The 27,149-nt window shown below is 38.5% G+C and overlaps 5 protein-coding genes across 11 annotated transcripts in view; all 5 read right to left on the reverse strand.

Moving 5' to 3' along the window:
* The window catches only part of LOC147276472 (auxin-induced protein X15-like), a 34,159-nt gene that overhangs the window by 6,611 nt on the left and 399 nt on the right, over positions 1-27,149 (reverse strand). The gene's annotated exons all lie outside the window — the stretch shown is intronic.
* LOC147276474 (uncharacterized) lies at positions 365-5,546 on the reverse strand. Of its 5 annotated transcripts, none has more exons than XM_086252788.1 (13): positions 4,842-5,546; positions 4,450-4,628; positions 4,287-4,344; positions 3,714-3,838; positions 3,411-3,621; positions 3,018-3,315; positions 2,833-2,902; positions 2,695-2,755; positions 2,499-2,562; positions 2,318-2,402; positions 1,836-2,186; positions 1,552-1,764; positions 365-1,207 (listed from the first exon to the last, which is right to left on the reverse strand). In XM_086252788.1, the coding sequence occupies exons 1-13, from the start codon at positions 4,918-4,920 to the stop codon at positions 740-742; spliced, it is 2,262 nt and encodes a 753-aa protein (XP_086108914.1). In that variant the 5' UTR covers positions 4,921-5,546; the 3' UTR covers positions 365-739. The 5 variants fall into 5 exon arrangements, with proteins under 5 accessions (XP_086108914.1, XP_086108912.1, XP_086108911.1 ...); XM_086252786.1 differs by having other exon boundaries at positions 2,318-2,411; XM_086252785.1 differs by having other exon boundaries at positions 2,318-2,411; positions 2,499-2,568; positions 2,833-2,899; positions 4,842-5,543.
* On the reverse strand, positions 14,586-15,577 carry LOC147276475 (gibberellin-regulated protein 1-like). Its single transcript, XM_086252793.1, has 3 exons — positions 15,351-15,577; positions 15,226-15,268; positions 14,586-15,141 (listed from the first exon to the last, which is right to left on the reverse strand). The coding sequence occupies exons 1-3, from the start codon at positions 15,459-15,461 to the stop codon at positions 14,960-14,962; spliced, it is 336 nt and encodes a 111-aa protein (XP_086108919.1). The 5' UTR covers positions 15,462-15,577; the 3' UTR covers positions 14,586-14,959.
* LOC147276476 (uncharacterized) lies at positions 18,221-21,703 on the reverse strand. Its single transcript, XM_086252791.1, has 6 exons — positions 21,165-21,703; positions 20,870-21,069; positions 20,034-20,174; positions 19,733-19,813; positions 18,948-19,072; positions 18,221-18,675 (listed from the first exon to the last, which is right to left on the reverse strand). Exons 1-6 carry the CDS (start codon positions 21,385-21,387, stop codon positions 18,627-18,629), a joined length of 819 nt encoding a protein of 272 aa, XP_086108917.1. The 5' UTR covers positions 21,388-21,703; the 3' UTR covers positions 18,221-18,626.
* On the reverse strand, positions 22,564-25,229 carry LOC147276477 (uncharacterized). Of its 2 annotated transcripts, none has more exons than XM_086252790.1 (4): positions 24,766-25,229; positions 24,541-24,693; positions 24,092-24,193; positions 22,564-23,012 (listed from the first exon to the last, which is right to left on the reverse strand). In XM_086252790.1, the coding sequence occupies exons 1-4, from the start codon at positions 24,895-24,897 to the stop codon at positions 22,710-22,712; spliced, it is 690 nt and encodes a 229-aa protein (XP_086108916.1). In that variant the 5' UTR covers positions 24,898-25,229; the 3' UTR covers positions 22,564-22,709. The 2 variants fall into 2 exon arrangements, with proteins under 2 accessions (XP_086108916.1, XP_086108915.1); XM_086252789.1 differs by having other exon boundaries at positions 23,945-24,193; positions 24,766-25,227.

Below are 27,149 nucleotides of genomic sequence, written 5' to 3' on the forward strand. Positions count from 1 at the left end.
AAAATATTTCCAAAGAAGATAAAAAGGCTTCAATCAGACACCCAACAAAAGAAAAGGCAAAGGCGTTGCCTCATCTTTATGTTTTATTCTGTTCACTAATATGATCTGCCAAGCAATTCAAGCCCCTTGAAAGGACACACACAGCTATTCAAGGCCTTTTCGCTGAACAAATGCCTAAAACCCCACTTAAGAAGCTTTAGAGTGGAGACCCACAACACATGCTGGATCTTATTCTTTTGACCTTTTTCCTTTTTTACTTGCTACAAAGCGGGTGAAAGTTTCAAAAGGAATATTTTGTACATGGAGTGGTATATCACTCAGGCAGGATTCAGAATGAGTACTTTGTAAGGTAGAGCACAGGGAATATCAAATTAACCTTTCTATTACCTTCTTTGTAAAAAATTAACATCGTACTTTAAATATCTACTACAAAATGTTGTTGCCAACGATCATCCCCTTACAGCTGAACAAACAGAGCAAGTAGTCTCTAGGATTATTTTTCCTACCTTCCGAATCCATGCATGCCCCAGCTAATGAAGCCATGGCCCAAATGCAGGGTGACCAGTTAAACCTTAAACCATGTACATTCCTTATTAAGTCACGACAAAGTGAAGCTACTTGCAAGTCCCACGTACGTCTCAACTCTCAAGTCTGAACAGAAGAAAGAATGAAATAATGTACTAACCAGCAACTTTCCAGTAAAACAGCTCTAGTCTTCGTCTTGGCCCATCATCTCTCATCAGAGGCGCTCGTTGCAGAGTAACTGCAAAGGCAGTGCACTCCCAGCACGGAACCCACCACTAGACTCCTCATACGCAGAAGGCAGATGGTGGTCTTGTCGTTTTACCCTGCCAGTGCCAGGGGGACAAGATGAAGTAACGGCCATTAGTTGCTGCTGTTGTTGAGATAGTGAAGTATACTTGGGACCAACTAGTTCAAGTGTTGAAGGGGAAGGAGAGATAAGGGCTTGAGGACATGGTATTAGCGAAGAAGCCTCCTGCCTTCCATTTTGCCAGCTTGGAAAGTGAACCGCGGCCGCAGTCCCCGCTGGCCTGTACTGAGTAGCCAACTGAGCTGCCCAAAGCCTTTGCTGCTGCTGCTGTAGCTGTAGCTGTTGCTGTTGAGGTTGTTGCTTTGTCAAGGCTGTGGCACTTGCTTGAGGACCACAAAATGGGTTCCCATGATATCGAGGTAGCTGCAGCTGGGCCTACAATTGAGTATTATTTCAAATTTTAGTACTTTATAAACTAAATTATTTATGAATAACATTACAATAAATAACTAGACAATTATCGATTCTATCATTTTATTAATAATTAAAAGAAAAGCTGCTTAATTAGCGTTGAAGATGATAGACAATTGTAAGCTACAGAGGAACATTGGAATGCACAACTGTCCTATTAGCTCACTATCCATTCAGAAACGGCATTGTCATTTGCCCTCTCAAGCTACCGTTGCATACATTGGATTTAATCCTGGTTCTATCAAATGCATCAAAGCTTTACAGCAGAATTGAAATATGAAAAGAAGAGAAAAGGAAGACTAAAGTACCTGCTGTGCCCCTGAAAGATTGTCAGGGCAAGCAGAAGAGTTGTAGCGCGACTGGGGGAAAGAGAAAGGAATGATTGGGTGATGCTGCACAAGAGAATGGAGATAAGGAACTTGGGGTTGTGACGATGGCTTCATCCCGTTTGTAGCTCTACTGAAGCTATCTTTAGTTTCCAAGCCACTACCTCCAGCTGACAATGACAGGAAATCAAAATTCTGCAAGAAACACAAGACTGGTCAGAACATCATGAGAGAGAAAACCAATAGCAACTACAATATACGCTTACCTGCTTTGCTGTAGTGTATACCGCAGATGCCATAGAAGACTGTAGCTGATCTTGATGGAGCTTCTTCTGCTGAAGAGTACTGTTCTTTGCTTCATTACAATTTATTTCAGCAGTAGAAATACCTATGCTACTAGCAGAAACAACCCCATTTAAACTATTTTTCACTTTCGTATAGATACTAACTCCCAAAAGAGCCCCTTGTTTGGATCCTTCATGTGGTCTCAATTGATTAGGCTGTAGCCGTAACTTATCTTTGCTCTCAGACATTTGTAAAGCCTGAATCAGATGACTTATGTACACATGAGCTGCACACTTCTTAAATGACCTTCTACTGATGGCAACACTAGTAACCTGTACAGTTGATAGTAACCTCAATCAGAAGCTTGACATAGTATACAGACATTTGTGCAGAAATAGGTAGCACATATTGAGAGGTTGTTAAATATAGCTGATATCATCAACAAATTAAAAGTCCATTTCACCTTTGCAAATGAATCATTTAGGACTGAGACTCTAGAGGCAGACAAGGCAGCATCCATCCAAGCCGGAATTTTAGTAGCAGGGGACCTAAAATAGCTATAAACATGAGCAATGAGAAAAACACAGATGAATGGAAACTTATCCAGAAAGGTCTACACAATTAAAAGAAAAGAAGAAAATTACAGTGATGATGGACTATCATTCCTAGCATCATGTGAGACATTTGAAGACAAGCCAGGCCACAATACTGGACCTTCCAATGAAAGAACCAAAGATCAGGTCATCTTCAAGAAATTGGTATGAAATACAATATAAGAACACTGCTTTTCATGACCAAAGTGAAAATTATATTGAAGATCTCAGCAAGCAAGAATTATACCATTTTTCTTGGACTCCTGGACCATATCATGCAGTTCAACTTGACTCCCAATGGTCGTGCCCTGAAAGGCAATCAAATCTTAAAATAAGATCACTGAATGAACATTTGACTTACACATGTTGAGTTATGCTTGCTTACCAGCTCCAATGCAATTTCTGGTTTTCTCCCAGAAATTGAGGTCTCCTGTTGCACAGGCTGCTTTAACCTGCTGGATGATTTGAAAATGATAAGGGTTAAAAGAGAAATGAAAATAAGCACATACATAACACACTGAAATAGAATAGAAGAAAGACAGAAGCTGGAATTAATTGCAAAATACCCACCCACTATCCAGGCTTAGCTCAGATGGAACGCCAAAGTTGACTGCATTGCCAATAGGCTTTTCATTGCATTGTTCAACTTTAGCTGGCAAGGACAAAACATTTGGATTCAATTGAGGAACAGAATTATCTGAGTCTATACAGAACTTCGTACTGTTGGTCAATTCAGGCTGATGTTGAGTACTGGGTTTGTTCAAAGAATCAACTTTATCAGTTTCTTTAGCTAATCCTCCAACACCGGATGGACCAGCAGCCTTGGTATCTCCCAAGGGGCAGAATGAACCCAATTTGTCTTTTCCAACTGCAGTATCCAAAACCACCATATAAATTAACAGTCTGTCACAATGGGAGAATTATAAAGGATAAGATGTGTGAGCAGAGAATAATGAAACAAACATTCAAGTGCAGGCGTCGGATGCTCCTTTGACTCTGGCAAAGCTGAAGGATTTGCATCTAAAGATTCAGAGTCTAATTTACTATTATCATTTGCTTCAGTGTTGGGGAACAATCCAGCCAAGGCATACAAGGTCTCCACAACTTCTTCCTCATCTTTTGTGATAGTCCCAGAAGCAGTTTCTCTCTGGGACCTATCTGAGTTTCCTTGTTTCTTCATAAGTAATTCCAAGTATATGTATCAAAGTGCTGAACAGAAAAGGCAAACATAAAGTAAATGTTGAAGTAGCAGAAGGAGATGGATACCAAGCATGGTCTGGGTTTCTTTACACCATCCCTTTTGGGGGATTCGATGACACTCATTGTATGGTTCAGCTTCTTTGAATTTGGCAAAGATGGAGATAGAGATTCACGACTGCGCTTCTTCATTGCTGCGTGTAAAAACAATTTTAAAAGGCACAGGACATTAATACAATAAAATATATCAAGAAATTGGTTTTTTAACACCCTATAATCCAAAAGCGTCAGAATCATTGAAAGTTATTAAAGCATCTCTTTTGGAAAAGTGAACAACAGAACACAAAGAGGCAAAAACGCAAACCAATATAATAAAATCCAAAAGTATAATTGCACCATGAAACTGGCAGCACCATATTAAATTGAATTAAAGCCTTTAAAGGTGGGGGGCAAAAAATTGGCTGAACCTTGCGTCCCGAAAAAGAAAGAAAAAGCAAAAGCTTCAGTTTTGCTTAATTTCTAATCCAGAATTAAAACAAAGCGAAAATAACCCAAAAAAGGAAAATTCGAGCCATGAGCATTGAATTTGAAAACAACCATAAAAAGACAAAATTTTCCATATATAATTCAAAACCCAAATACCTGACCGCAGCTTCCGGGGAACAGAGGCATGATCAACGCCATTGCAGTCATCGAAAAACTGGAAAGAACAATTTAGAAAAGAAAAAGTTGAAAATTTAAACAAGGAACATAAATAAAATTGCATGAGCTGCTCTGATCAAAGATTGGCTTTACGGTAACCAACCTTTTTGGGAAGCTTAAATCTCTTACTGGGAAGCTCATCTTCTCTGTCAGACACATCACAACCCATTTCGAAGTCTTGGGAGCTCGAGCTCGCTTCTCTACCAAGAGCACTCAATTTTCTAAGCCTCTCCTTCTTCGATTTTTCCGAGAGCACAAAGTCCCCACCAACACCATCCAAACCTTCAAAACCACAAACGCATATAAATAACAACAACTACCCAAAGAAAGAAAGACTGGTGATAATTATAAGGGGACACGCATTATCTGCAAGGCTCTTATCAGAAACCAAACAAGAGTACACAGATAACGACAAGTACCATAAGAGGTTTTTGTTTTCTTTGCTGAGAAAAATCCAAAAAGAAAAAATCGGTGAGAGTTTTGGATTATAATTACAAGAGAAGACCTTGTGTCCAGAAGATTGCTTAAACCGAGTGGTTCCACGTCTCACGTCTCGCGATGATTGCTTGTCCATTTGTAAATGGTACTAATTAACATCTGGAATTTTGCAAAGGAGCTCAAGAAACGCCTCCAAAAGTTGAACCCAGATCCTTGTTTCTGCAATTGAGCTCTCTTCAATCACAGAGTAAGCAAAATACCAGGTCAGAAAAATGAAATACAAGAGAGCCCAGATGCTGGATAATGAGGCAAAGGTGCTGATGAACAAAGTGAATGAGAACAACGTGTAGAGAGAGAGAGAGAGAGAGAGTTTTTTATTGTTTTTGCTTTTTCTTTTTTGGGGTATAGTTACTCGGCAAAAAAGTCGCCGGAAAGAAAACCGAAAAAAGTGGGTTTGGGTTTTTATTTCCAAAGAAGGAGAAAAATCAATTTCGTTTCCAGATATCTCTCCGTTTCTGTGAGAGTGAGAGTTTAGAGCTCTATCTCTCTCTCTGTCTCTGCGTGATCGGATTCTGGGAGAGAAAGTTATAGGCAGAGAGAAAGAGAGAAGAAGAAGAAGAAGACAAAAGCAAAAGCTACCAAAGCGATAGATGTAAAAGGAAGAAAATTAGATGAAATGAAAGCAATAAAAGTAATTTGCTCCCTCGTGTCCAGAGAATCAGGTTCTGGGACCCTTGCTTTGCTCAAATAAAGCACACAAACTGTGAGTCTCTGTATCTCTCTGTGTGTGTATGTGAGAGAGATAGAGAGGAGAAATTGATGAAAATAAATGAAAATGAGGAAACGAATACATACGAAACTCACAGTCACACAAGTCACACAAGTCACAACGTAAAGAAGGGAAAAAGGCTCTCCGAGAGACACCCGTGAAATAATGCGGAGTAGATCGCATTCATTGAAATTTAAAGCAAAAACAATTAATGCTCGAATCTCGTAGAAACCAATTCACCAACAAACCCATTTTTCTAACCATCCATCTTTCCTTCAAATTCAACTATAAATTATCTCCCTCTCTCTTCCACTTCCAGCCTTCCAAAAAACTAAAAAAGAAATTTTTTTGAGGAATTAAGGAAGACATGAAGACAAGTATATATATATGCAATATACCTATCAAAGCATTGAAATTAAATCTGAAGCTAAGTCTGGGCCGCCATTGTTGAGTTTGAGGGTCGACGAAGGAAACAATGAAGCTTGAATTTTGGTAAACTGAATAAAATTTTATCAGAAAATCAAAGAACAACTCTCAGGCATGGCAACCAAGCTCAATGTAATATTGTCTGCGACTCATTCTCTCTCTCTCAAAGGATCGTGAAACTAGAAAAGCACAAATGTTCCCAAAATTCGGAAAAACCGCAGCTTGCGCTCCGAAAAATCGCGTTTAAATGCAACGCATCGCATCGCACTCTCTCTTTCTCTTTTTCCCTCGTCACGTCATTTCTCCATCCACGGCTTACACTCTGTGGACCCTCCACAGCCGTTCGATTACCATCCCCCGCATCAGACAAACTTATCCCGCGTGGCATCCACGTCAGACAAATAAATGCCCTACCTGAAATCTACGCTCGTGATCTGTCCGGCTTATCCTCGTAACCGAAACCTGATTTCTTCATCGACGGTTATTACGTTGCCATGTGGCGAGCGCACAAGCTCCCCGTACGAAAAGATTGTGCTCTCTGCAAATGCAACAAATATTCAGTATTCCGTATTTTAAGATTAATTTTTATTTTAGATTGTTTTCATTTGCGATGAGTAGGTGACTGCAGGGAGTGTTATGTCCACGCTTCTAAGGGAGCGTGGGAGTAAATTTGGAGTGTGTAGAAATTTTGTTTCAGCTCAGAGAGTGAGTGTGAGTGACACTGAAATCTGCGATGTGGAGCAGAGCAGATGTTAATTCCAGAGAGAAGTTTTGCGAGTCGCGAGGAAAGTGTTTGGATACCAGGAAAATTAAAGAAAGCTGAGAAAACGAAGAGAAAAACTAAGAGAGAATTTGTTGTAATTTGCTTGAATGAATTAATGATTACAGTACACGATGGATTTATAACTGAAGCTGCATAACCAACCTTCTAACCAACTCAAACAAACTCTAACAAGTGGAACTAACTAGAGACTAACTGACTAATCTAATAGAAATGACAGCTGTAGATTAAGCTGACTAGGCATGCTGACTATGTAATCTTCACAGCCTCCCTCAATCTCATGATGGAGAAGCCAGCGTGAGATTGTCTCTAAGGAAACATAGCTGATTAGAGGGAAGAGCCTTTGTAAGCAGATCAGCAAGTTGCTCTTGACTGGAGACAAACTCAAGAATGATATCACCTCGAGTAACTCTCTCTCGAACAAAGTGGAAATCGATTTCAATGTGCTTAGCACGTGAGTGAAACACTGGATTGGAAGATAATGCTATGGCAGAAAGGTTATCACACTGCATTACAGGAGGTGATGGGAGAAACACACGTAAATCAAGCAATAATTGTCTAAGCCAAGCAAGCTCTGCTGCAGTGAAAGTCATTGCTCTATATTCAGCTTCGGTGGAGGATCGAGATACAGTAGGTTGCCTTTTAGAGCACCAAGAGATGGGATTGGATCCAAGAAACACAATGTAGCCTGTGGTGGATTTCCTTTCTATTGGATCACCACCCCAATCAGCATCACTAAAGGCAGACAGAGTAAGAGATCCTGGTCTAAATTGAAGTCCAAATTCCATTGTTCCTTTGAGATACCTCAATATCCTGTGCATTGCCTTATTATGTTTGTCTGTGGGACGTTGGAGAAACTGACACACAGTATTAACAGAGAAGGCTATGTCAGGTCGAGTGAAAGTAAGGTATTGCAGACCACCAACCAAGCTTCTATAAAGAGAGGGATCAGAAAGAGGAACGCCATCATCTTTGAAAAGCTTAACATTGGGAAGAGAAGGAGAAGAACTGGGCTTGCAATCATCCATGCCTGCTTTATGCAATAGATCTTTAACGTACTTGTGCTGAGAGACAAACAAACCTTGAGAATTTGAAGAGATATGAAGACCAAGGAAATAACTCAGTTCCCCCAAATCCTTCATATCAAACTCCAAAGACAGCTGATCAATAATTTCTTGTATAAGAACTGAGTTGTTGCCTGTGAGAATGATGTCATCAACATAGAGCAACAAGATGACCACTGAGGATCCACTAACTCTGACAAACAAGGAAGAATCGGCAATAGAAGCTGTAAACCCAAGTGTAGGCAAGTAACTTGTGAATCTTTCATTCCAAGCCCTTGGAGCTTGCTTGAGTCCATAAAGAGATTTTTCAAGTTTGCAAACATAACCAGGAGAAGTGGCATCAACAAACCCCTGTGGCTGAGACATATAAACCTCTTCATGAAGAATGCCATGAAGAAAAGCATTCTTGACATCTAACTGCTTCAACTTCCAACCATAATGAGCTGCAAGTGCTAAAACCAATCTGACTGTAGTGTGTTTCACAACTGGACTAAAAGTCTCATCAAAGTCAATCCCTGCCTCTTGACTAAATCCCTTAGCTACCAACCTAGCCTTGTGCCTAGAAACTGAACCATCAGGATTGTGCTTAATCCTATACACCCATTTACAACCAACTAAATTCTTGTTTGGTGGAAGAGGAACCAACTTCCAGGTGCCTTGTTTCATAAGAGCATCAATCTCCTCTTTCATTGCAGCCTGCCATTCAGGAGAACCAGCAGCTTGAGAATAAGACTGAGGTTCAACAGGTGAAGAGGCTTTGACTGTGGCAGCATGAAAAGCCTTTGGCTTATGAATACCGGACTTAGAACGAGTTTGCATAGAATGAGTATTGGGATGATCCATTGAAGGACCAGGCACATGAACATCAAGAGGATGAGCATTAATAGGAGAAGATGCACCAGAGGGAGCAAGAGAAGAAGAACTGAATGGAGAAGGACTATGACCAGATGCAGAAGACAGATGTGGAGAGACATGTAATGATGATGGAGATGGGGATGGTGGTGGTGATGGTGGTGGGGCAGGGGTGTGCAAATGATGTGGTACAGAAAGAGAAATAACAGGAGAGACAAATTGAGAACAAGGTGAATAGACAGATGGAGAAGGAGAGACACCAGATGCCTGTGTTAATGACTTAAAAGGAAACAAGGTTTCATCAAAGACGACATGTCTGGAAATATAAACTTTCTGGACCAAAGGATTATAACAAATAAAACCTTTGTAATGGGCTGCATATCCCAGAAAAACACATTGAAAAGTTTTAGGCTGAAGTTTGTTAAGATTGTAAAATTTCAACATAGGATAACAAGCACAACCAAAGATCTTTAAATGATCAATAGGGGAGTCCTGACCAAAAAGCATCTTAAAGGGGGATTTGTGAGACAAAACAACTGTAGGCATGCGATTAATAAGATAGACTGAGGTAGAGAAAGCATGAAACCAGAATCTATGAGGAACATGAGCTGCAGTAAGAAGGGTAATGGCAGTTTCAACTATATGTCTGTGTTTCCTTTCAGCAAGTCCATTTTGTTCAGGAGTATAAGGACAAGAAATGTGAGATTGAATGCCTTTTTCAGCAAGAAACGATTGAAAAGGTTTGTTAAGATATTCACCACCACCATCTGACTGAAAGACTTTAATAGACTGTGAAAAGGTATTGAAAACATAAGCATGAAATTTAACAAAGAGAGAAAAAGCATCAGATTTATTGACCATTGGAAAAATCCAGGTATACCTGGTACATTCATCAATGAATGAAATGTAATAGCGATACCCTTCAACAGAAATACAAAGAGAAGGACCCCAAACATCACTATGCACAATTTCAAAAGGAATTACAGACTGATGAACAGACAAAGAAAAAGGCAGCTTGGAAAGCTTGCCAGACAAACATGATTGGCATAGTGAGTTGGATGCATCTGACTTGAATGAAAGATTTGTTTTGGAAAGAATTTGAGATACAACAGCATTAGAGGGATGCCCCAATCGTTGATGCCAAAGAGAAGACTTAACAGCATGTCCCAAGAAAGCAGTAGAAGTGGACTGAAGAAAAGACGAAGAAACTGACTTTGGAATGGGATATAAACCATTAATGCTCAGCCCCTTGTAAAGGATTGTTCCTGTGTGCCTGTCCTGTATCAAAAATGAGGTATCATCAAAAATCAAACGACAATTATTGTCCAAGCAAAGTTTATGAACAGATAGGAGGTTAGCTGCAATGTGAGGAACATGAAGTACATTCTTCAAATGAAAAGTATGAGAAGGAAGAGGTAAAGATGAGAAACCTATGTTCTGAACATCAATACCAGCACCATTACCAACAGTAATTGTTTCAGAACCAGGAAATGGAACTGCACCAGACAGAGCACTAAGATCAGAAGTCATATGGTTAGTAGCTCCAGAGTCTGTCAACCAGAAATCTTCAGGGAATTGTTGTGGAGAGAATGAGGCATTAAGGGCAGTGAGAGTAGCAGATGGAGGCTTCCCTTGATAGGAGAAGTTAGCTCTATGATAACAATCCAAGGCAGTATGACCTCTCTTAGAACAAATTTGGCATTGATCAGTAGCAGGAGCATGAGGAGATGTGATTTCAGATGTGTTTCTGTAATAGCATGTATGAGCTGAGTGACCTTTCTTAGAGCAAATTTGACATTCAACAACTGAAGTAGAAGCTGGTGATCCAAGTATACCAGGAGCAGCATTAGGTGGACGAAAGTATTGGACTTGAGATCCTGAAAACTTCCTAGCATTCCCATTCCCATAGTTCCTATTATTATTGTAAGGTCTGTTACCATTATAACCATTGCCACCATAGCCTCTGTCATTACCAGTGAACCTTTGTCCAAAAGAGTTGTTTCTGCCCCTTCCTCTGCCCCGATAGGAATTACCTTGCCTTGAATCATTATAACCAATAAAGGAACCACTTCCTGAAAAAGAACCATTTCCATTTCCTCCATTGCTACCAGCAAAGTAGCCATGAGGGCCAGAATAGGATCCCTGTGCATGAAGAGGCACTGGGGCATGTCCAGAAGACTGACCAAAAACATTCTCAGAAAAAGGTTGAGCCCGAGCCATCATAGCAGGAATGGCAGGCATACCCAAGGAAGCTTGATTCAAAGATTTTTCTTCAGCAAGAAGCTGGGAACGAAATTCTTTCATAGAGATAGCCTTCTCTCTAGCCCTGATGACAGTTTTAATGGTATTAAATTCCGTAGGCAGGCCATTAAAAGTGAGAATGACTATGTCCTCATCAGTGACATTAACCCCAACAGCTGATAGCTGATCTCTTGCTTCCTTAATCCTTTTCAGATAGGTATCCTAGTAATCCTTTCTGAATGGTTTGAAGATCAGTTTTCAGCTGCATCACATTAGACCTAGTAACAGAAGAGAACCTCTCCTTCAAGTTATCCCAGACATCTTTAGATGACTTACTCCCAATTACATAAGACAATGCATCTGACGAAATGGTAGCTAGCAGTAAGTAAAGACATTATGGCCCGATCATATTTCTTCCATTCTCTATATTCAGGAGTGAGTTCATTGATAATGCCATCAGCATCCGTTATCCTATACTTCAAAGGACATGGCAGTGACCCATCTATAAATCCAAAGAGATCATGACCCTCCAAAACTGATTCAATTTGGAAATTCCAAGTGACATAATTTGAGTCATCCAAACGAACAGTTACCAAGGTGCAGATATTGGAAAGCAATGACCAAGGTGAAGGTAACAAAGACATTGTTGAAATTTCACAGTAATCCCAAGAAATCACTAGAAGCAACAATTTGTACAAGAATCAAGAAACGAATTCTAATGTTCAAGAATCAAGCAAAGCAAATTATGATGTTCAAGAAACGAAGGATCTGAAAGAATCGAAGAATATGAGATCGAAGAAATTTGATGCAGAAGATTGAAGAAGACGATCGGAGAAGATTGAAGAGGACGATGGAGAAGACAACAATTTGTACAAGAATCAAGAAACGAATTCTGATGTTCAAGAAACAAGCAAAGCAATTTACGATGTTCAAGAAACGAAGAACCTGAGAGGATCGAAGAGTATGAGATCGAAGAAATTTGATGCAGAAGATCGAAAAAGACGATCGGAGAAGACGATCGGAGAAGACGATCAGAGAAGACGATCGGAGAAGACGATCTGAGAAGATGATCGGAGAAGAAGAAATTTGATGCAGAAGATCGAAGAAGACGATCGGAGAAGACGAGTCGGAGAAGATGATCAGAGTAACAAGCAGAAGCGTAACGAAGTGGATCAGAGAGGCTCTGATACCATGTTTGGATACCAGGAAAATTAAAGAAAGCTGAGAAAACGAAGAGAAAAACTAAGAGAGAATTTGTTGTAATTTGCTTGAATGAATTAATGATTACAGTACACGATGGATTTATAACTGAAGCTGCATAACCAACCTTCTAACCAACTCAAACAAACTCTAACAAGTGGAACTAACTAGAGACTAACTGACTAATCTAATAGAAATGACAGCTGTAGATTAAGCTGACTAGGCATGCTGACTATGTAATCTTCACAGAAAGAAGGGGGAGAGAGTTGCTGACGTGGGCTGGGGTGGTGGCAACTCGGCGATTAATTGGTTGGTTGCCGGCGATTTTTTTTCATGGGATCGTAGACTCGTAGTCATACTGATACAATAATTTGATTCTCTGCAACTCGGAGTGGCAGAGAGTCATGTTTACTGCGTGACCCGTTGGAAATTACCAAGGCAACCCTCTATGACTTTCATATGAACATTGTGTCCTTGGAGTCCAATAGTACTAACTCCAAAAATGAAACGGTTGAGTCATGGCTCATGAGAAGTCAAGGCAACTGGTTGGGCCAATGGGCCTTGTAATGAGAAGTCGACTACCATTTGGCATTATAGACTTCATAGTCATTGGGCTTGATGTAACATAAAAATTATTTCATTGATCGATGCTGTAGTACATGAATACATGATTTTATTCTTGTAAATAAAATAAAATAAAAAGACTGGGAAAATTCAGGTGATTAGAACAAAGACAGAAATGATGGTGAAATTAATGGTGATGATAATAAATATAGGGTGCGTTTTATTAATTAAGGGCATTTGCGTTTGTGACCATGAGTGGTCATATTGGCGTAGCAAGGACAAAGTTCATAGCGACCGGAAGTGCCTGGTGGAACACAATTGCATCTATTACAGCATGTTCCGCATGCCTGCTTGCACATCTTATGCCTTGACGATAACTGGCACCTCACATTACAAGCTTCCTCGCAATCTGCGTATATTAAAACCCATACATATGTTAATTCATGCAATTACATTAATCCCACTCATATATATAATTAATTAATTGGATACGACCGATACCTATTTTTTCCCCAACACGTACGACCGATACCTGAAACACGTACGTTTTACCATACTTGTACTGGGTTAGTGAAGCTCTTAATACTATGCATATATGTTGATTAATCATTAATTAAATGGATTAAATTAGCTTACCGTTTCATCAGAATGAGCAAGTTGGAGAATGAGAAGAGAAACCAGAAGTTGAGCCATTAGAGCCTTGAACATTATACCTAAACCTTGAATTGAGGCTTAGTCTTAGACAAGTGTTAGAATTGGGATTTGGTGCGTTTACGGAGAGAAGTTGTGTAGTATTTATACACAAGGTCATAGCTAGCTAGAGTTACCTACGGGGAGGGCATTAATTCTCAAGTCACAGTGACACCGCAAATACAAAGTCCTCCAATTAATGGACCAAGCTAGTAAGCTGTGTTTTCGTGCTGTCATGTAAATGTGATTTACATATTTTTGGTAATAATTACACACATGCACGTCTGAGAATTAATCAGCACTATCTGGAACTATCACTTGCATGTGTTGCTTACTGCTTAGTAATTAAATGGTCTTAGACTCTTAATTAGGTGGTGCTTTAGCAGAGCAGTTGTTAATTTTTGGCATGTATTGACTGTTGCATGCAAAACCAAATATATTCTCACTTTCAACCTATGAAAACCTTGAGATGCGAAAAATGAAATTGTGGTATTTAATGAGTTGATGAATGGACAGCTAATTTATGGTATCACCCTTTGCATGCATGAGCATCATTGACTATTGAGTAGAGTAAGTAGGGTATATATATATATAAATGCTCCTTGACGTATACCTCAACTTATTTATATTGAGGTATGACCTTATTGGGGCTCACATGAGTCGTTTTATGTCGATCCGAACCGTTCACAAGGATCATCTTCATTGATAGATTATCCTTGCAAAAAATTAGCTAAATCGGAAATCATTTGCCTATCTAACTTTGATAAAACAAATGGACAGTTTCATCGAAAATATTTGATTCGTCTATTTATTTGATCAAAGTTAGATAGACAAATAATTTTCAATTTGGCTAATTTTTTACAATGATAATTTATCTATGGAGATGTAAAAATTGAACGGTTCGGATAAGAGTAAGACGTACAGACAAGACTCGAGTTGGGACTTAGTTGGACTGCTTTTCTATATTATTCTTAAAACAGGTGATTACTGAATACTTATTCCACAAATGACAAATCCTTGTACATAAAACCATTATAGGACTCGAAATTACTTGCGTTGTTGGGTCATCAATCTTAAGTTTCGAATGCATATTAACTTCAGAGTCAGACGTCTCGAAACTTTGGGCTTCAGCCTGTTTAGCAAACTGGGCTTTATTGGGCTCTTATGTTTGTGATCGGGTAAATGGATCAAGTTAGAAGAAGCAAGAATCAATTCAAATTAAGAACATCATCACAAACATGGCCCATGATGGTTTACATATCTCTTTTATCCTGAGCCCTGGCCACATATTTATTGAACCCAAAAAGAAAAACAGAAGTTCAACTTTATTGAAGCCGACATATCACATATACCTTAGCAAAAAAAAAAAAAAAAAACGCCAAGATATTATACATAAGAGGAAAACTGAGTCCACTACTATAATACAAGCATATTTGTGTAGTTTCTTTCTTATTTTGGTTGAAAGTAATTAAGGAGGTGAAAGAGGAAGGACTGTAGCCAGCATTAATTATACAAATTAGTGAAACTAATTATTCTTTTTATTTTAAAACATTTTACTTATTGATATGATGGTCTGAATTTGAAAGGTTTAAGGACACTTGCGTCTGCCACCGTGGGTGGTGAGGCTGGCGTAACAGGGGCAGGCCTCAAGGTTGCCGGCAGTACCAGGAGGAACACAGTTACAACGTTGGCAGCAAGTCCCGCATGCCCTCTTGCACAGCCGTGGCCTTGACGATAAACGACATCTCGCACCGCATGCTCCACCACAGTCTGTGTCGTTTGTAATTTAATTACATATATTAATTGGACAACTTAATTAATTAATATAACACCCAAAAAATTAAACACACGTACCTAATTTGTCAAGGAGAGACGTCTGTGCTACATTTTTGTTTACCTAGAATAATTGCAAAGCAATATTATGATCAAGAAATTTGATTTAAATACTAAAAAGTAGGGGAGAGAGCTTAATTAATTACCGTGGAGGTCCCATCAGCTTCAACAAGAGGATTGAAAACAAGAAGGGATGAAATGAGAAGTGAAGCAATGATCATCACCTTGGAGATATTCATATTCATACCCATCATCATGTCGACTCTACTGCTTAATTAATTAATTAAACAAACTTAATTGTTAATTAATTAACTTCTATTGGTTTGGTGGTCTCAAACCTGATTGAAACCTTAATGAAAATATAGTGTGTGCGTACTATGAGATGCATGGCAGCCCTATTTATAGCCCAAAAGTTGGTCATTCTCATAAGAGGACTGTGGGAGATAGTGCTGATATTATGATGAGTCGATGACATATGACTAGACAGAGAGGAAGGGAAATTACTAGAAAGCCAGCCAAAATAACAAAAGAACGCGGAGAATAAGGAAATTTACTAACAAAGCCAAAATATATTAAAGTAAACAAATTAAAAAGAAGAAAATTCAAAGCTTTTGGAATCATCTGGAATGAGTGAAGCTATTTAATTTCTCTCTCTCTTTTTTTTTTTTTTAAATATTGCTTTGTGGGTCGATGGCATCACTTTCCAACTGGCTTCTGGCTTTTGGCTTTAACTAGCTAGCTCATGGTTATCTACTGAATTCTACCTACATATAGAAACTTATTTAATTAACGTACTCAGCAGTCTGCACTGTTATGGAAACTTATCTTTCAGGGGTCAACCAAGGAGTCAATTAGACAGCTAATTGGATTTGGATATATACACGCACAAATCACAATGAAAATTGAAAGCTGATCTCTTGTTACCGGCCAACCGATCCAATCAATTCTTCAAATATTTCTAATTTGCAATTGGGATATTCGGAATATATTCAAAAAATATATATATAAGCGGAGTGTATGCGAACGTCGATCAAGTGTGGATGCGAACGTCGTATCTGACCTTTGAATCACGTTGATTGATTTGATCCAACGATCAAATGCGACATTTGCACGATGTGAAAGTCCATAACGAGACTATATATATAAATAAGATGCTTACATTGCATTGCATATAAACTGTGGATGTTATTAATTTATGCACAAAAATAAACATCTTAAGTAGACAAATATCTATAATAGTCTTCAATGCAGTTAGCCACAGAAGAAAAACAAAAATCTTGGGTGGACAGCTATATATATATATATATATATTGCTAACAATCAAGTGGCTGAGGTTAATTGTACATCTAAAGTAATCAAATATTCCTGAAGATAATTGATTGATATTTCTGGCAGGCTAGCAAACTGACACTTGTTTCAATATCAAAAACCATAAATGTTAAAGCTAGCTAGCTTAATTTGGTTACCCATTGTGTACGTTACAAGGTTTACTTAATGAATTAATGCATGATGGATCTTTTTTTGTCATAGAACTAACCTTTTTGCTACCTAATTTATATGAGTGGATTCCTCGGCCAGCTCAACTCGTTGGACTACCAAACCAATTAATTAAGACAATTGTATATGATCGAAGTGGTTAGTAAAAATTAGTAGTGCATTATTATATATTGGTGGCTTAATTGGACCCATATCCTTTGCTGTACGTAGGGTTCTCCAGGGATTCAGTCCAAGCTTCTTAATAAAAATGGTTAATTATAATGCCCAAGTAAATTAACTAATCAGCTCTACAAGTGAAGGTCCTATATATATTAACATGCATTAGCTACCTATATAAAGTATATATAAACCTTTAACGTATTCGTGTTGTCTGCCCTCCCCTGGCATATATGCAAGCCCCACAGTCCACACGTGCACAGAAAATGACAGTGATGGTGTTATCACAAGTGCATGGGAATGGAACTCACGTACAGCTGGAGTGGAGTACTACTTGCTGCTAATTAAAGTAATCAAGAAGTAGTACTCACTCTGCTAGCTCCATCCTTTAATTACAAACGCCAAATCACAATTTGGCAAAGATCTTATCCAATATCCACGTACCATTGTTCATTCAAATAATGGACATTCAAGATGATTATTGGTTGATCCAATATCAATGTAAACAATATAACAAGTAAGGAGACCCGGCATATATATAAATATTTGGTTGATCAATTGATTTCACCTACAGACCTACTCGATAATCCAATTACAATATAACCATGACACTAACTACTAACTACACATTATTTGAAATGCTTTCGTTTCTTTTTATTTGAAAGCTAATAAGAAATATAAACTAATAGACCGCTGCAAAGTGCAAACCACATCTAAATATCTAAAGCGAAGCGAATGTTTCTCTTTTTTTTTTTTTTTTTTTCCAAACAAACAAACACCAAATTGCAGATGAACAGAGTACGTACCCAATTCCCAGGTTGCCATATAAAATTGGCAACAGGAATTAGATATTTGTTGAATAATTGATGAGAGAGTCAACTTTAAACTTTGAGAGTTTGAGTTGAGTAGTTGAGGACCTGAGGTCAAATTGAGCTTTTAAATGAATGAGTAATGACCATTGAAGAGAGAGAAAAACCTACGATTACAGTTTATTATTCTTGTTTTTTTCTCTTTTTGGTTAAAGAAAATGAGCATATTTGGTATGAGTGACGACTAGCTGTCTACTCCATGTAAGGTGCGCTGCAGCTGTACACGCCAAGCTGCCACAGTGCCACGTGTTATTTTATAAAAATATCGCATTCTATGATTGATTCACTTGTCTACTCCTGTGTACGTGTAGGCTGTGTAGCTGTAGTTTCCATGAGCAGCCTCCTCAGCCTGCGGTTTGTATGTAAAGTTGAAAGTTCACACGGGTCCCCTTTTAGCCCACGACATGCCATCCGCAATTTGTTGCTTGTTGCTGCCCTTCCAGCACACAAAATCTTTGTTGTTTGCACACACAAAATCTTGGCAGAAAAGAAAATAAGCATCAACAATTAAGCTCTTTCACATTCAGAGAGAGAGAGAGAGAGGACAGAAGACTAGAAATCCAACTGATAATTTAATAAAACACTTCAAAACTAATTGCAGAAACAAAACTGTGAAGATAGCCTCTCACACGCATCATGCTAACTGCTAAGAAGAGACACCATCTAAACCTTAAGTCTACATTGTAAACCAGACTGGTGCGAGACTCCATTAACTTGTGTACATAATCATTGCATCCCCCTAGCTTTACAGTTCACTCCTCATAACTCCACCATTGTCTTAACTCTTAATAACCGCATCAGAAAAGAAAACGTGCTAAAAGAGCAGGTAGACACTTTCCCAAATTTCCGATTACTTCGTGGAAGCAGCTTCCTGATTTTGCACTGTGAAGGTTTATAAGGCTACACCACTCCAGAGGGTAGGCGTAGAACAAGTTGTCCATCAACAGCACTGCAACCAGAATAATAGCATTGATTTGGAAAAGCTCATCATCAAGCAAATATATGAGAGATGGCATGTTGCAGTAGCCCTTGGGCCCCATGGCAGCTCCTCCCAGTGTAATAAGTAAGAACAAGGGTGGAGGATGAGATCAAGAGATCAATACCCGGGTAGTCTCATCCGGGGTACACACATACAAGTGTAAATTAACAAACAAAAAAGAGATGGCATGTAACAAAATAAGAATACATTAATATATTAGTACATTACATAACTGTACTGACCTTTTGACATAGTAATAGCAAAAATCTGCAAGTATGAAAGTCTGGACAATTTCTGAGAGAAGCACCAAACAGGGCCACAACCCATAACCTAAAGTGGTCAATATGCGTCCTCCAGAATCCAATACCTGTGCCAAACAAGGCAGACATAATCTTAGACAGAGTATGCTAGTTAGTCATTTCTACCTACGTATTAATATCAAGACTACTATTTGCTTATATATGCTTAGAACCATGCTTAGCAGAAATATTAATTTGTGGGTCATGTAGGAGCAGAACACTTCCAACCAAGAAAGATTTGTCAAGGCTAAGTTAATGGAAAAGAAGATTGAGAAGAGTCAACCTCATCAAATGCAATGATCTTAAAGACCTATAAATTTAAATTTTATTGGATGGTAATGACTATCGGCTTAGGTCAACCTTCAACAAAGTAAATAACAGATAGAGTTGTCAATCCTCTAGCTTATAAATAGCACATGATATTCAGCCAAAAACAAGTAGAATAAAGACAGCAGCATATCCAAAAGAGTGTGTGACCCAGTGTGGATACATGATCAGTAGTAATAACCAATGAGATTCAATGCAATTTTCCAAATTTGCTAAAAAACAATACGCATAACACTATGTTTTCTGACATCCTGTATCATGAATACTTTTAAAGAACAGAAAATAAGAACATACATTAGCTTGTCGCAAAGTTATTCATAATGCTTAATTTCTTCCAAAGTACATGGTATACATATTAACAGACATCAATTCTAAAGGAGTTTTAAGCTGCATTGTCAAACCTGGAGGACCCAATGTGCACAGCTCAAGAACCGTGCAACTCCCAGTGCAAAAACATAATGTGCCGTAAACGGTTCGACAATCTGAAAAAATTTAGATTAGAAAAGAAAAAGGATGGGAAGAAAAATAAAAATAATGCAAAAGATCATTTATCTTCATATTGTTTCTCTAAATTCAAAAGGCATTACTGCAAAAAAAAAAAATGAAAACTGCCAAATCTCCTTTTGTTAAATAAAATCACTTGAGAAGCAGGAAAAACCATTCAATTACAGAATACAAGGCATGCATGTCATTGTATCATACCTTTGTATTCTGCATGACCCGAAGCTGGGGTAACACTGACACAGCTTCAAGATAAACACAGAAAGCCCAGCAAATTCTGTTTACAATAAAATGCCGTGTTGAGGGATGAACGACTAAAGAAAGCACAGCACATGGTATCACCTACATCAAGGTAAGAAATCAGTAGGATAATGAATATGGAAAGCCCAGAAAAAAAAAAAAAAAAAAAAAAAAAAAAAGAACTATCGAGACAACATTCTAAATAAAACCCAGTTCAAACTCTCATTACTTTATAATTAAGATCAATGTATCAATAAAAAAAAATCGTTCTAAATTTCAATTATAACAGCAATTATGGGTATATGTAAATCCCAGAACATAAGTTGGTACACAATATTATCCAATCGGGTATCTTATCTGTATAAGATGCCCATAAGTAATTTTTAGGAAATTATCATGCTTCAATTTTTACAATTTTTCTTTCCTTGACTAGAAAATAGAAATTCTGATAGAGAGAGCATTACATGTGCTGTCCCGAATAGAGCGTGATATAAAGTTTTAGCAAAGTTCAGTTCATTAGTTCAAATACACTTTCAGTTTTTGGTCAGATAGAAGTTTTGCCAAAGAAAAATCATCCACATATGAAATAACAATTATCCTAATTAAGCATAACTTCCCCAAAGCACTCACTATCTAATCAACAAACACAAAATTAAAAGGGTAACAACCTCCAAGTGACATAACATACTTTCAAAGTTCAAACCAAATGGACATTACTATATTGCTAATGCCCAAAAAAGTTCATGCACCAATATTTGCAGACTCGACTCAAAAAAAAAAAAGAGAGAGGGACTGACCACGTAGTAAATGGCAAAGTTGTCTTTGTCATCCATATAGCTGGACCGGAGTTTAAAACGAATCATATAAATAACCCAAAGCGTTGTCACCAATGTTGCTGTATCAAGTAGTGTGTGTATATCATATTCCATCACCAAACTGCAATACAGCCTTACAGCCAGAAACATTGCTGTTAGTTCCTGCGACTTGAGCGAAAGTCCTGCAATTACTCAAAACCACCAAAATCAAAATGTAGAAAAACCCGAAATACTAGAGCTCCAAATGTACAAAACCCGAAAGCTATTTGGGCATTACCGGCACAAGTCTTCTCCTTCATGAGCTTGTAGACGAGGACGGAGATTCCGAGGGCGTGAACGGCCTCGGCGGCAACAAAGAGGTTGTCGTGGTCGTGTACGATCATTCGGAGGACCACCAACGCCACCATTCCCGACACCACCGCAATGAAAGCTTTTATCTTCGGCGGCTGTCGCCGGACCCATGTCGCCACGAAGTGGGTCGGACCTTTGCCTCCCTTCATTTCCTCTCACTTTCAGTTTCAGCTTCGAGCTGCGCTGTTACACTTGCTTGAAACTTGAGAATGAGAGAGAGTGCGTGTCAAGTCTGGGGTTTTGAGTCGGGTTTGGGTATTTGGGCGGTTCAACTACCCGATCGGCTTCTCAACAACCCACTTTACTCACAGGATGGGTGATTCGGTGCAGTAGAGCAGTTCATGCAGACGCGGCAGAAGTGCATCAACACCTTTGACTTGAAGATTTGACAATCAGCGTCGTTGGTCAGACGCTTTTGCAGGATCTGTAGCCCGCTGGAGAAAGAGGAGATCCGGCTATACCATTTTGTGACTGAGTGCCTCGTCACTCAGCCAGTAGTATCGCGCCACATCAGTGGTACCACAACATAAGTGTCATTTATAGACGAACCCACGGAACCTACCAGAGTTACTGTCGTGATCCGCGTTTCTTTGGTAAAATGCTCAACATAAACAACAAGGTAAAAATAATCGAAATTACTGAACCATTACCCCTCACTCCCTCAGTAAAATGCTTCGTAGTTCATGGCTTCATGCTTCACCCACAGGCCACAGATGAATAAATATGAGGGAACTTTATTTTTTTAACAAAAATTAATTTGAATGCAAAAACAAAGAACAAAAAATGGCCTCAGTTATTGCCCTTCTTCACTTATTTAAATCCCTTCTGAAAATGCCCTCAGATCCAAAAGTTATCCAACCACTTACCTTTTCATTTTCACCCACTCCCCCAACTTCATTTTCTTTAATTTTTTTCCTGAAAAATATGGCAAACGATCTTTTAATAGACTGATTAATTGGAGATGGTAGTAATAGCCGTTGTTGAAGAACTGGAACATTTTCATGGTCATTGCTTGTTTGCAACGAGTCCTCTACATTAGTCTCCCCAAAATTTAAGTTGAAATATTTTTGAAGATCGTTAAGAATCTTAAGATAAATGCGTCCAACTAGCAAAAATTCAGCATATTGGCAGACAAAATCATTGCTCTGGTCCCAACTTTTTTTATCCTCATCACATTTATCTGTGCTGGACCTTTTGGTTCAACTGTAACACTCGCAAAACAAATAAACGATAGTCTTTTCTCAAAGAAAAAACATCAATCTAAACTCATAAATAGACTTGACAAAGAAGACCTACATTCAAATAAAGAAGACAAATGCCAAGCAAATTCACATAACGCTACCAAAAGAAGTTAATTTATACATAGATCATACACCAAAAGAAGTTGTGTATACACACATCATATGCAGCAAAATATAAATCACTGGACAAGAACTAGAGAGACATTATGCACGTATACAAAACATTTTTACTAGTCCAATCCTCTAAACCATTCTCTGTGTGTTTTGGCAGGAGTGATGGACCAATGTGTACACAAGGGACCATCAACACATATCTGAACACGGAGTACCTCATTAAAGACCCCTCGATAAATCACCATCAGAACCTGATCTTCTTTGGTCATTGCCATATCTGCCAAACAGAAGTGACGAGAAAGAACCTCATCTCGCTTGCGATCCCCATTGAGTGTTCTTCCCCCTACCTTCCACCACTTAACAAGAGCTTTCCGCTCTGAAATCTTGCTCCTCCGAAGTCCTTTCAAGAGACATTTGTCCTGCCAATTATGTATTTTAACAACTAAACATATCTAAAATCAATAGTTGCAAATATGGGACTGAAAATGTTATATTTTGATATTTCTGATTATTATTTATTTGTCAAAAGCCCATTAGGTTAGGCCAGCAATAAAACACATATAATATGCACTCTCACGGACAGGAGCACAAGTGTTAGCATGAAAAAAATAAACAACCATAGAATTCGTAGCTTTCAAATATATGGACAATTGTTCTATCAAATGCTTTCTGCACTCTAGCTTCCAAATGTTCAAGATAACATTCCACTTGTTTTCTTTGAGAGAAATTAAGAGTTGTATACATGTGCAGGTCTGCTGCATGTGTAAAGCTAAGGGAAATCAACATTTACAGTTATTCCAAACATAATAAAACACAGAAAACCCAATGAAAGGAAAAGAGAAAGGGAATATGAGAAAATGACTTGTACTCTCTGAAGTGAATTTCAATTGAGCTCAAGAGTAAAGAGGTTTCCTTAAACACAGCCAGAGGAGCTAATCTAGATGAGTTTGTAACTACTGTCACATCCATTTTCTAACAACCTTATTAGAAATCTAATTTAATAACTTAAAGTTATCAGAATACTAACAACCGCTACTGCTAATTGTCACATCCAGTTAGCAGAGTGTAACTGCTAGCTGTCAAACCCATTTGCTTATAATAGGTTATAAGCATATTTTCCATAACTTTGAAAAACATGGCACATTTTGTAAGTTTGGCCATGTTGGAACAAACATCTGGAAACAATCTGCCATTTTGAGGACACAGAGCAGCTATAACAATGTATTCAATGTAAAAGGATATAACAAAGTATTCAATACAAGGCTATAATAGAGTATTCATGCAATTCAAAGAAAAATAAATGTAACATAGAACCCTATGCCATATAATCAATAGTGGTAAAAGTATATACCGGCACTCGAAGCCAACATATGCAGTAATGCAAGCCAAGCAGGTTAACTAACACAGGAAGCTCTGGTTTGAAAAAGATCATTTCCACATCCTTATACCCAAGTTGCAATGTGCGAAGGTTTTCCATTGCTATATTATACTGTCTAACCTCAATTGATCCAGATGATGCACATTTCTGCACAAACTGAATTGCCGAGGTAGCTTTAGCCACCTTCTCATTATGCACCTCCACGTAAAAGTTCCTCCACCCCTGTAGCATTTTAATTTGTAGATGAGAATATTACCCTTTCCTTTCAATGAAATGATTGAAAAAAGGCAATACTTAAATATCCATTAAGCAAAACTGTCTGTACAAATATAGACCTACAAACATGATGGACTATAATGAAATATACCGTTTTCCTTCATAAGCAATCATAGATATCTCATTAGAGGTGGCATCACAAACTGAAATTATGAGTAATTAAATCAATTGATTGATAAGTTAACATATGAAGGGTTGGTTATCACCAAAAAAATAAAACAAGTTGCAATTACAAAAAAAATGGTATAACAAACTGAGTGTATTATAAAGTGAACAGTGAACAGGCAGAGTACCTTGGACATGGGTTTTTTGGTTGCAGAAGAAGAAGACGACCCATCAAACAGAGAAGGCCATCTCTCTCGGACCAGTGGTTCCCATATGCAATCTGCCCTACATAGTTCCCTCCAAAACCTAGAGCAACTGCCCAACGCACATACATCCCATACCTTCGTTTGAAGAATCTCTGTAAGTTAAAAAAAAAAAAAAAAAAAAGAAAATGAAATCATCAAGGGCCTCACCTGCAGTAATGAAACAATTTTGAGGGAAATCTCATCTGGAACTGGGAAAGAGTTCATTTTGATCTGCTTAGGCCTTTGAACTGAGCACACATTTGACTTCGGATTTTGGGGCATTTGGGTTGGTTTCAACATCGTAACCTTCGACAAACGACACCGTACAAATCGAGTCTCCGAAACCGAACGACAAGATTCCTGCACACCTCTTTCTCACTCTCGTCCTCACGCACTGAATGAGATGAAATTTTGCCCCAGCAGTAAAACGACTTTCTGGGTTTCCTTCTTATCCACTAAACGACACCACAAAGACCTTAGGATCTGTAGCTTGAAGAATAACGAAGGAGAAAAGGTCAATTTTAACATTAGGTGGAGATTCAGTATTGCTGATCGTGTTTCTTTGCGTTCCGACTTTCGAGTATATAGACTTGCGAAAAAATTCCCACCATTAATTTAAACCACAAACTGAAACGAAAATAAACTTGCCTCGACACCCAAATTCAAATTTTAAAAATGCTACTTTTATAACATACTAAGAAAAAAAGCTAAATCAGCATAAAGTCAACGAAAATAAGAAAACCTAAAAGAACTGGTTAATGTCAATTATCGACTTTTTGGGATCGGTCGACAGTATTTGGTGGGGCGGTTCTATTGTTTGGTGTTTTGCGAGGGGTGGTTTTCCATGCCGCTTCCGACCACCGATGGTTGTGGTTCGGTCCTTTCTGCCAACCAAAGTTGAAAATGCACAAAAATAAGCTAATTGATCTGTTTAGATCAATGGCGGTTTTTTAGGTTCATCGGTCAAAAATGCCAACCCTATTTTGCGGTATTTTTCAAATCCCACATTACTATCTAAATGTTTCACTTTATTACCTATAAATGACTTCTTTGTCTCATTTTATTTTTTTCGGTTAATTATGTCATTTAATCTGTTAAATTGATGATGTGGTAGGAATAACTTCATTTTTTCATCCCCCGGTTGAATCCATCTTCTTGCGAATCACATTTACTCAATTTCATCCCCCAGTTAAACCTTCTTCATTTATGATCTTATGTTCATTTTGTAAAAACGAAGTATGTGCTCGAATATTACGCTGGATTTAATACTTGCTGTTTCCTTGCTACTTTCCAAATAGCTACAAAAAGTGGGAATTCAGGTAAAACCAAAGATAAGTGTGGGTCAAACAACACAGATTTCAATGAAATGAGCCTTTGTCCTATTCCTAAGCCTCAAGAATGGCCTCCATTGTTGTATATACCACCTCCTCAGCACCGTGCAGTGAGAAGTGACTTTCTTCCATTTACAGACTTGCCCAAGAGACACCAATGCTTGTTCTGAAGGATGAATTGGACAATATATGCAGCAATGCTTAGCCTAAATGCAGGAAGCCTATGTGTCTCTAAACATTTGTAAAGTATACTTAGAGCAGAAAATGGAAAAAGAGAAAGTATAAAGTATAAACTAAAAGTTCTTTAATGTGGTGCTTCAAAAATTTCAATCGAAAAGTTAACATGTCCAACTTAAGTATTTGCTTAATGTTTGGAATGGAAGCATATATAACAAGAAAGTGAAGAATGATCTAAGAGCTCCATGAAGCCGATCTTTTAACAAGGGGCTTCATTAGCTTGTCTTCCTCTAATGATATCATCCCCAAATGGGAAGGGTCTTCCAGCATCATCTTAGACACCAAGTACCCTGCAATTGACCATGTCTGAAACTTACGTGCCTGCTTCCCAATGTACCTCCCAAGCTTCCCATCATAATACTCCGGCCAGTTGTCTTTCGACAACCGGCTTTCTGCAAGTTCTATGGCTCGTCTTGCAATTTGGGGACGCCCAGTCTTTACACACGCCGCGGTCAACAGCCACAAAAGCACTGCATCACAAAATTATATTAGAAGGAATCGAACCCTTAATTTATTATACATGTGGAAGATTTACATATTAAATGTTTACCTGGCCAAGAGCCCCCATTGTGGTAACTCCACCGAGTATTCTTGGGGTCACAGCCGGTGACAATTCGCCATTCATGGCTTTCTATAGCTGGATAACAGATCTTCAATGGCATATCCCCAACCAATTCTTCCCAACGCGATTCAATAAGGTCCATTATGGCATCAGATTGCTCAGGTGTTGCCAAAGATGATAAGATTGCCACACAATTGCCCAAGCAGAACCAGCGAAAATCCATCCTCGCAGGGCTCACATTTCCAATGAAGTAACCACCACGACTCGGCATGAAATCGAAAACCCAATCTGGAAACGAATCGGGCATTACGTTGAACTTGTTGACTGCAGTGTGAGAGTACTCCTCTGTTTTATAGCGATAGATATCATTGAGCTGCTTCAGGTCCAGCCAAAAATATCTCCTCATGTGATAACTTAGAGCA

This window comes from Dryas octopetala, chromosome 8 (genome assembly GCF_963921425.1).
Source record: "Dryas octopetala chromosome 8, drDryOcto1.1, whole genome shotgun sequence".
Classification (NCBI taxonomy): Eukaryota; Viridiplantae; Streptophyta; class Magnoliopsida; order Rosales; family Rosaceae; genus Dryas; species Dryas octopetala.